The 10,801-nt window shown below is 37.4% G+C and overlaps 1 protein-coding gene across 1 annotated transcript in view; it reads right to left on the bottom strand.

Moving 5' to 3' along the window:
* Positions 1-533: 533 nt before the first annotated feature.
* Positions 534-10,801, bottom strand: part of LOC130111650 (kinesin-like protein KIF23) — a 29,540-nt gene continuing 19,272 nt past the window's right edge. Inside the window, exons 19-23 of the mRNA XM_056278895.1 lie at positions 7,958-8,191; positions 7,612-7,700; positions 3,623-3,683; positions 1,379-1,419; positions 534-1,172 (exon numbers count right to left, since the gene is read on the bottom strand). Of these exons, the coding sequence (XP_056134870.1) occupies positions 1,157-1,172; positions 1,379-1,419; positions 3,623-3,683; positions 7,612-7,700; positions 7,958-8,191 (441 nt within the window). The 3' untranslated portion in view covers positions 534-1,156. The remainder of the gene's footprint in view (positions 1,173-1,378; positions 1,420-3,622; positions 3,684-7,611; positions 7,701-7,957; positions 8,192-10,801) is intronic.

Below are 10,801 nucleotides of genomic sequence, written 5' to 3'. Positions count from 1 at the left end.
CTTTAAGCACCAAAGTTCAATAATGCAACAGAACAACCCACTCTTGATATCTGACCAATAGTAAAAACTTAAAATATATTGTACAATACAATAAAATTACTTCGAAATTCAATATTTCACACCTCCAAGATTTTTTTTTTTTGTCATTTCCAGAAACTGTTGCTGCTGCTCTTGTCAGTGGTGTTGATGTTAGTGGTGGTGTTGTTGTTGTTCATTTAAAAGTCTGGCAATCGAAATAGACATTTTATTATCCAGCTTATCTTCCTCGACTGAGAATGCTAAGTAGTTCAGACATGAGTCTTGGTGTTCAAATTAATTTACTGTTACCAAAAAGAACACAAGTGTACAACATCTTACAGTTGTGTCTCCTGCCAATATCAAATCCTTCATAATACTTATTTACAGTTAAGTGATTTCAGCAAAACCTACTGTAAATAATAAGATATATAACTGATGTTATGAAGGGCATGATATCTAAAGTAATCAACTGACCATTTGTAAAAGCTATGTCTTGATCAACCAACCTCTGAAGCGGAGGCTGGTTGAAGATTGGGACCTGTTTCTCTTCTGTGTTTAAAGGAACTAGTGAATCACAATGCATATGTCAATAGTTCAAGTCGCCTTTATCTACTAACTGAACATACACATTGTGCTTAAGTATTTGCATGCCCAACACAAACTCTAAAGGCAAACTCAAAAAGGTGAGACTGCAGCTATATTGCAGCACATACATTTATACATCACACTCTTGCTAGGATAGTTAGTGAATTCCTTTGACAGATTCAAAAAACCCAAAGCAAAAAGGGATAGCTTGAGAAAACCACATTTTAACATTGTAAATAATCTTTGGGGTGGGTATTAAAATAAGCAAAAATGGGTAATTCACCAGTTATTACCAAGCCCTGAATATATGCACATCTATAAAAAGTCTAGCAATAATGGCATGTCAAGAAAAAAGGTAAGCTAATTTCAGCTAAATGATATTTAAATAATCTAGTTTTTGCTTTGATTTCTTCACTATGCAATGCCAACTAACCTTCTTTCTAAAAATATATATATTATATATATATATATATATATATATAGTACAAAACGTCTGCCTTTCAATATGCATAAAAAAGGTTTGCTTCAATGGTCCAATGCGAAGTCCAATGACTTAAGGCTTTCTGCGTCTGGAAGGAAAGAAAGGTCACTATATTAATATGCCAAGCTAAAACTCTAAAATATCAGCATCAGAGCATCAACCACATAAAACATATTTGAAAACAGTGCAAATGACACAAAGGTGCGCACGCGCACACATGCACGCACGCACGCACACACACCTTTAAATATTACTATGTATGCAAGTGGCATGCACATATATCCGTATGCTTACTTTTGATAGCCATTTCCAGAAACTGCATTTGACACCGGAGCCTATTAGAAAGAATAGTTTGTTAGAAACCAACTCCCAGTTCATCTGTAATTCATAATTAATTATATTTTCTCTGAGTTGGCTGAAAGAAATAACTTCATTTGGGGTTTTAAGTTTGTATGTCTATCTTGTAACTAAGGAACCTGAGGGCCAGGTCTACCAAGAGAAGTGCAAATCAGCGTGAACTTGCCAGAAATTTGCACTGATGGGGTTGGCAAATTTATCACGGTTTCTAGCAAAACTGGTCAGGATAATTAACTTGGACTCAGTCTTGTTAATCTACATATGACTGGCGCTATATAAAAACATTTTGTGCATATGTCCCTTTAATTATTCTAATATCTTCAGGAACTCTGCTCTACAATAAAACCCCTATTTGGTTGCACTGTGGTCATCTGGGAACCGTGTCTGATTCTGCACTCTTCACATTAGTGCATTAAGTACCTGTGACAGCGTGGATGATAATGGTCCAAGTAACACTCATTAGTTCAATATTCTTATTTCAAATTGATAACAGAAAATTAGAAAATTGGATCCAATATTTCAAAATCTTAACAATTTTCTCAAACAAATGAAGAATTGGGGTTTGGGCTTTTTTTTTCACAATTGAATTGGGAAAAATTAATTGCTTGAATTTTGTTTTATATTTTGAAAATATGGCAAACTACAACAGCCTACTCCGAGATGCCAATGTTCACCAGAAAGAGCTAAGTGTTAAGTCAAGTCAATTTTATTTGTATAGCCCAATATCACAAATTTGCCTCAAGATGGCCAGGGGTTTTGTTGTTGGGATCGCATGATTCCTTGAGTGTCCCCTCCAGGTAACAATGGTCACAGCCTTGTCAGCGCACAAAAATAGCACAACTATTGAGCTGCTGTTGGAGCTACACACCACACATTAACATTATAGTTTAAAAACACACAAGTTTAAAGGCTGTATGAACTAAGGCTTTTGGACTTGTATCACTGTCATCAGGGTTGACATTGTTATTGTCACCTCCGTAGCGAGCTATGAGATCGCCGAGGTCTGGACCTTGGTAATTTTTTCCCTCTCAGGCTGATGTTTTGTATTATATGTGTGTGAATGAACATGATTTTATTTTGTAAACGAAAGTGTTTTGACATCGTTATAAATCCCCCTGTCGACGCACCTATTAGGCTAATGTTAGAGCATAGCCTCGGCAGAACAGTCACCAAATCTGAGCGAATTCCCTGTAAGCCCGATGGTCATATCGAGCCACCAAATAAGACTTATTTCAGCCAATTAGAAATTACTCCTCAGTGATAAGCAACCAGGTTTCTGTCACATCTGATATTCAGAGGGATAAGAACAAGAGCCTACCAGCAGTGACATTTTAGTGTCTACTAACTGGTGTTCTCTTTTTTGAAAACCAAAATGTGGTCACCTTAGGTAAATATTAACATTACATATTTACCATGCTCACATATCTGTTGTTGAACCGGTTTGTATACTACCTGCTGGACAGCAGCACTTCTGAATGACATTTTGTATTAGCTAAACGTTATCGTTTCACATATTTCCGATTCCTAACTATTCAGTTATAATTCACTACAACTTTGTCTACAATAAGGCTAACATTATTATTAATCAGAACACTTGTCTCAAGTTTTGTGTGTAATGAAAATAATGGCAATCATGGCAGTCAGATTATGTTGTAATTACTTATTTTATTTATTTATTTTTGAAAATAGTTAAGATAAACTTTTTTCCCTAGAATATTTTCAACTATCAAAGTTGATTTACTGTTCGTAGGTTACATTGTGATTCAAATGCATAAAAATAAATAAATAAATAAATAAAAATCGCCAGAATGCAGGAAATTACATGCCTGAAACCCTTTTTTTTCTGAAAGTAAAAAAAAGAAAAAAAAAAGAAGCACAAATCTACAGTTATAAAATAAACCCACTCTACTTATGCTTCTGGAACTCAGTTAAAATTTTGCCCTGGCTGTGACCCTAGTTATATTTTGTAATAATAACCTCGTCAAATTCCTTTAACAACCATTATATTTGGCAACATGTGGTGATCTTCTTAAGACTAGACTCTCACCCTGTAATGATGGCGGGAAAAACATGATCCAAGTCGCTGTCAGTCAATAGATAACAAATCGGGGCATTGATGTAAAGTGCTTACAATCTACCACAGATAAATATTATAGGGAAGGATTTGCTGTGAGAGCTTACCCTGTTCTCTATGTCATCCATTTGATCATGCCCACCGCCTGACCCTGATCTCCTCTTGCGACTTAAAGAGAGCGAGAGAGAGAGAGAGAGAGAAACGTATTTTTAGAGAAACGTTGACATAAGTTACACTACCGTTCAAAAGTTTGGGATCACCCAAACAATTTCGTGTTTTCCATGAAAAGTCACACTTATTCACCACCATATGTTGTGAAATGAATAGAAAATAGAGTCAAGACATTGACAAGGTTAGAAATAATGATTTGTATTTGAAATAAGATTTTTTTTACATCAAACTTTGCTTTCGTCAAAGAATCCTCCATTTGCAGCAATTACAGCATTGCAGACCTTTGGCATTCTAGCTGTTAATTTGTTGAGGTAATCTGGAGAAATTGCACCCCACGCTTCCAGAAGCAGCTCCCACAAGTTGGATTGGTTGGATGGGCACTTCTTTGAGCAGATTGAGTTTCTGGAGCATCACATTTGTGGGGTCAATTAAACGCTCAAAATGGCCAGAAAAAGAGAACTTTCATCTGAAACTCGACAGTCTATTCTTGTTCTTAGAAATGAAGGCTATTCCATGCGAGAAATTGCTAAGAAATTGAAGATTTCCTACACCGGTGTGTACTACTCCCTTCAGAGGACAGCACAAACAGGCTCTAACCAGAGTAGAAAAAGAAGTGGGAGGCCGCGTTGCACAACTGAGCAAGAAGATAAGTACATTAGAGTCTCTAGTTTGAGAAACAGACGCCTCACAGGTCCCCAACTGGCATCTTCATTAAATAGTACCTGTTAGAGCCTGTTTGTGCTGTCCTCTGAAGGGAGTAGTACACACCGGTGTAGGAAATCTTCAATTTCTTAGCAATTTCTCGCATGGAATAGCCTTCATTTCTAAGAACAAGAATAGACTGTCGAGTTTCAGATGAAAGTTCTCTTTTTCTGGCCATTTTGAGCGTTTAATTGACCCCACAAATGTGATGCTCCAGAAACTCAATCTGCTCAAAGAAGTGCCCATCCAACCAATCCAACTTGTGGGAGCTGCTTCTGGAAGCGTGGGGTGCAATTTCTCCAGATTACCTCAACAAATTAACAGCTAGAATGCCAAAGGTCTGCAATGCTGTAATTGCTGCAAATGGAGGATTCTTTGACGAAAGCAAAGTTTGATGTAAAAAAAATCTTATTTCAAATACAAATCATTATTTCTAACCTTGTCAATGTCTTGACTCTATTTTCTATTCATTTCACAACATATGGTGGTGAATAAGTGTGACTTTTCATGGAAAAAACGAAATTGTTTGGGTGATCCCAAACTTTTGAACGGTAGTGTACATTTAGGTAATTTTTAAAGGACAGGTTCCCTTTTTTTTTTAAACTTCACTAATTGCTTCATCATTGAGAAATATAAAACTTTTTCTAAATCCTCTTGCTGGGCTTCAACACAGTGCAACTGAAAAAATAATTAAGCCTTCAAAAACCATGGTATATTTCCTTCTGAAAACAAACTAAACGTAGCATATTAATATGTCCAATCAAATAACAAAGAAAAAATATCATAAACAATGCGTTCTATCAAAATTAAATTTTGTTTTGAACTTCCACAAATGTTTTCCTTGTTTCATATGTGTAAATTTACTTTTGAAGTAGTATGTGTAAATAATTCTGAATGGCATACCTGATTAGTAACATGACATGCCATATTACTGGCATATTGGTGCCCATATATGCCATTTATGGGAACCAAACGAGGTGGGCAAGGCAAAGCCCAATGTGTTGGTTCATCTCCTGATAGTAAATGCCAGTATATGGAGCCAGACAGCTGCTAAATTAACTTTCAAATTCATTGACAGCTGTCCATACCAGTATCCTTCGTTTTTTTAATTTTTTAAATGGGTATTCTAAGTTTGCTTTTGGTCTTATGAGGCTCACCGGCTGTGTTTCATTGCAATTGTTGGTAACGTGGGCCTCGACTGATCCGGTATGGAAATCTGATTTATGATCCACATATTTGATTTGGCAAAGGTTTACACTGGATGCCCTTCCTGACACAACCCTCCCCATTTATCTGTGCTTGGGACCAGCACTAAGAATGCACTGGCTTGTGCATCCTCAGTGGCTGGGTTTCATTGCAGAGTTTACTGAGCGACTCAAATTAGCGTGAGGTTGCAGAGGAGCATCTTAAAGGTAGCCTCACAAGCAGAACCACTCTGACGAATTGATCACACTGAGCTTTCGAGAAGATTGGGTTTGGCTGTCATGTAACTGATGACCCAAAAAAAAAAGAGAAAGAAAAGAAGGTCTACACATCCATAAAAAAAGATGGTTTAATCACTGCTTTGGAAGAAACCCCGTATGTAGTTGAGACATAATACAGCTTAACTGCCATTAGGTACACCAGAGCCAATCTGCAGAACAGATCGATTGCTCTGGCTTTTAAGCATACAAAACTGCAGTGTGTGCGTGTTCTGAGAGCTCCAGTAACCACTAACTAAAGATTGTTCAAAAATCTTAACTGATCATTATATGAATTATTTTTAAATCGGGTCTTTTTTTCCCATCCTTAAACTTGCTATGATACATTCCTGATATTACCACTTTACAGATGATAGCCCTCAGCTCCACTGTGGTGCTGAATCTGGCTTTATCCTCTATTATTACAGCCAACTGCCAAAATGACTGAACCCATCCCACTGGTGTACAGTGAATTTGTCCCTCTAATATACTCGTTCTTAATCCTGTCCTTCTTCGTCACTCCCAATGACAAATTTGGCATCTTCAACTCTACCACCTGCAGTTCCACCTCCCGTCTTTTCATCAACACTACCATCTCCAAACCATACAACATAGCTGGTCTCACTACCACCTTGTAAACCATCCCTTTAACTCTTGCTGGTATCCTTCTGTCGCAAATCACTCCTGGCACTCTTCTCCACCCACTCCACCCTGCCTGCACTCTCTTCTTCACCTCTCTTCCACACTCCGTTACTTTGAACAGTTGATCCCAAGTATTTAAACTCATACGCCTTCGTCACCTCTACTCCTTGCATCCTGACCATACCGCTATCCTCCCTCTCATTCATGCACATGTATTCTGTCTTGCTCCTACTGACTTTTATTCCTCTTTTCTCCAGTGCATACCTCCACCTCTCCAGGCTCTCCTCAACCTGCACCCTACTCTTGCTACAGATCCCAGTGTCATCCACAAACATCATGGTTCACGTAGACTCCTGCCTGATGTCGTCCGTCAACCTGTCCATCATCATTGCAAACAAGAAAGGGCTCAGAGCTGATGATCCTTGATGTAATCCCACCTCCACCTTGAACCCATCTGTCATTCCAACTGCACATCTTACCACTGTCACACTGCCCTCATACATATCCTACACCACTCTTACATACTTCTCTGCAACTCCCGACTTCCTCATACACCACCACACCTCCTCTCTTGGCACCCAATCATATGCTTTCTCTAAATCCACAAAGACAATGTAACTCCTTCTGACCTTCTCTATACTTCTCAATCAACATTCTCAAAGCAAACATTGCATCTGTTCTGCTCTTTCATGGCATGAAACCATACTGCTGCTTGCTAATCCTCACCTCTCCTCTTAATCTAGTTTCCACTACTCTTTCCCATATCTTCATGTTGTGGTTGATTAACTTTATACCTCTGTAGTTACTGCAACTCTACACATCACCTTTATTCTTGAAAATCGGTACCAGTATGCTTCTTCTCCACTCCTCAGGCATCCTCTCACTTTCCAAGATTGTGTTAAACAATCTAATTAAAAACTCCACTGCCATCTCTACTAAACACCTCAATGCCTCCACAGGAATGCACCCAGCCACTGAGGATGCACAAACCAGTGCATTCTCAGTGCCGGCCCCAAGCCCAGATAAATGGGGAGGGTTGCGTCAGGAAGGGCATCTGGCGTTAAACCTTTACCAAATCAAATGTGCAGATCATATCACATCTAGAATGCTTGGACAAATACCTTGGGGCAATAGGACACTCTTGTTTCAGTGTTTCAATATCTGTAAACTGTACAGCTTGTCCACCACCTCTTGTTTTGAACACCTCACCCTGAGGAAGAAAACAAAACAACTTAAGAGTTATTAAGAGATTTCAGAAAAAAAGATATTATTCATTTGAGCATTTAACTGGCAGCACTTGAGGAAATAATTTCACTTATTGTTTAAAACTTTGCCTCTATAATGAAAAATTGCTTTACCCAGATTCTTAATGTAAAAAAAAGAAGAAGAAGAAGAGTGATTTAGTGGAACCTATGCATGCACATCTTTGATTCGAGATCTCAGAATTAAGGAATTAAACTATTTTACCTTGATCAGCTTGGTCTCGATCTCCCCATCAGAAGCAAGCTCCTGATGTGTGAGCACATATTTGTGGCATTTAGACAGAACTTTCTCACTGGGAGCCGACACCTTGATTGCATTTGGTATGATTGGCTGCATGACAGTGCCCAGGTCCAAATTAGAAGATGGTTTATGGTCTATCCATTTCTCCCCACCGGCAGAATATGAGCGTCTGTGTCGTGGATGAACTGGTGGGGCTGTCTAATGTAACCAATCCCAATGTGACAAAAAGATAAACCAGGAAAATTATTCACACGGGGTAGTGGGGTAAGCTACTGTGATTGTTAGTCATGTTAGTGCTAGTTTGAATGGGGGGGGCACTAATGGAAGACACAAGTGTTGATGTCAGTCTGGACCACTATGAAATAAAAATAACCATCTTAATAGTTCGAGAATTTTTTTGTTGTTGAAATACTGTGAAATATAGTTGTAGAATAGATCAGGCAATGGACCATAAAAGGAGCACTTCATAGAATATTTTGATCTTCCAGTAGTACCCAAATTTTTGTGACAATCTATCATGGTGAGTGTTGCCAAAAAATGTTCATGCAAAACTACAGCAGGTGTTTTTAGATTACTTGAAAGATGTGCTCAAAAACATGCACAAAAAACCCCCACAAAAACACACACACACAAGCTCTCAAATAGACATCGGATAGAAGAGATTAATTCTAAAATAATTGAATTAAAACAAATTGCAACCATTAAGAGCATGCAAGGGTTCCGCTTAATAAATGGGAGGTGTAAAAGATTATTTCCAAACAGCATTAACTTTTAACTTAGAGAAATGGGAAGAGTTACTGAAGTATTATATCTTCAAGAAAATGGTTCTATTCAATTTGTAGATGGATTTCTATTATATGATAAGAAAAAAATTCTAAAAAAGAAAATCTAGATTTTAGTTTACTAATTTGTTTCTTTCTTCACTACTTTTTTTAAAAAAAATAAAATGACTACTTGCCATTGGTATTGAGGAACGCAGCTGTGATATGTGATATTTAACGTGGTGATTAATCATATTTTTGGTCTATAGTTCTATTTAGTCAAGGAAGCACTCAATATGACGGTTAATGGGCATTATTTATTGCTTCTAATTTAATGTTTTCATGGCAGGTGGTGCTAAATTAAAAGCTTCACCTCCACATTACAAAACCAAAAAGGGTAATAATTCTAGACATTTTTTAACTCGTGGCCTAAAGAGCATCTGTTAGTAAAGCAGCAAGACTATATTTTTTGAAAACATCTGAAAAAGGCTTATGCTCTGCCAATTTCAAATAATCAGCTGTTTTCAGTTAAATGTCACATTATTTTTTTTAAAATTAGCTTTTTGCAATCCATGTCCAACCTTCCTCAGGAGAAACAAATGTCACAAATACAAACATGTCTTTTGCCTACAACTCAAGTTTTAAAAAAAACCCGTTGCTTTTATTTTTGTAAATGACAATAATGTGTTAATGATAATAACAAAATATGTAATTATTATTATCTCAAAGAGCCTGTTGAGTACTTTTAAGGAGGTATCCAGCCTTCAAGAAAATGGACACTGATGTATCCTAATTCTATGAAAGCATCATTAAGAGATACTTCCCTGAGCTGTCTTTTTCCTTATGATTTAGAGGTATTCTTTGTGGATCCATGGATTTTTTGGGTAATTGGTTGATGTAAAGAAGTTCCAGGTACTGCCACTTGATGTCAGTATATACTTAGTTCTAATATTCCTTAGTTCTAATTATTTTAGCAATTCAAACACTACGACTTCATGCAGAACACTTAAATGTGCATGATCATAGAAAAGTAGTTAAAATATTATTTTGAGTGGATTTCATAGTTTAAAAGGTAAAATGCTCTGATTAATTTACACTTTTAAATGTTATATTTTAAACCAGAGTTCTCCAGACATAGCTGTTTGTGTTTTTCATGGCCAATATAGAAAAGAGCTCAATGGTATAAAAAGGCAACATTTTTTTTAGAATATTCTAACTATAGAGTTCATTATGATAAATATGTATGCAAGTTTTTGAAATAACTTAGATTTTTGGAACAAAAACAAACAAAACAAAAACTGCCCTTGCTCAGAATATGAAATATTTGGTTGCAAAGACTTGGAGTGAGAATGTTTGTACAATTTTTACAGAACTGTTATCCTTGTGTTAACAAAAAGTATGATCTCTTCTCATCGATCACAGATTAGTACATTTGTTTTACCTTGTCATCAATTACAATTGATGACAAGGTAAAACACTAATAAGTATTAGTGCTGAAGCAATAATAGGCCCTTTCATTTTGTAATGAAAAAATACTGGTATAGATGTTGTTGCATTAAAGAGGTCATATCATGCCTTTTGGGTTTTTCCCTTTCCTTTAGGGTGTTATATAGCTGGGAGGTGCATGTAAAACATCTGCAGAGTTACAAAGCTCAAAGTCCACGCCAAAGGGAGTTATTCTGTCTGACAGAAAACACTACCTGAAATGCCTGGTTTGTAGTCCAGCGTTTTCTTTCATTACTTATCTATGTAACAAATTTTTATAATACCCGCTGGGTGATAGTTTGGCCCACCCCCAAACAACGTTCGGTAGAGCAGCCGGGTCACGTAATTTGGTGCAACACCGCGAAGGGTTTGGTTTGCAGGGCATCTGGGTAGCATAGCGGTCTATTCCGTTGCCTAATAACAGGGAGAACACCGGTTGGAATCCTTGTGTTACCTCTGGCTTGGTCGGTCCTCCCTACAGACACAGTTGGTCATGTCAGCGGGTGGGAAGCCAGATGTGGGTATGTGTCCTGGACGCTGCACTAGTGCCTCCTCTGGTTGG

The sequence above is a fragment of the Lampris incognitus genome, chromosome 4, assembly GCF_029633865.1.
Source record: "Lampris incognitus isolate fLamInc1 chromosome 4, fLamInc1.hap2, whole genome shotgun sequence".
Taxonomy (NCBI): domain Eukaryota; kingdom Metazoa; phylum Chordata; class Actinopteri; order Lampriformes; family Lampridae; genus Lampris; species Lampris incognitus.
Note: the sequence above shows the minus strand (reverse complement) of the source record. Positions and strands in the feature narration are given on the sequence as shown.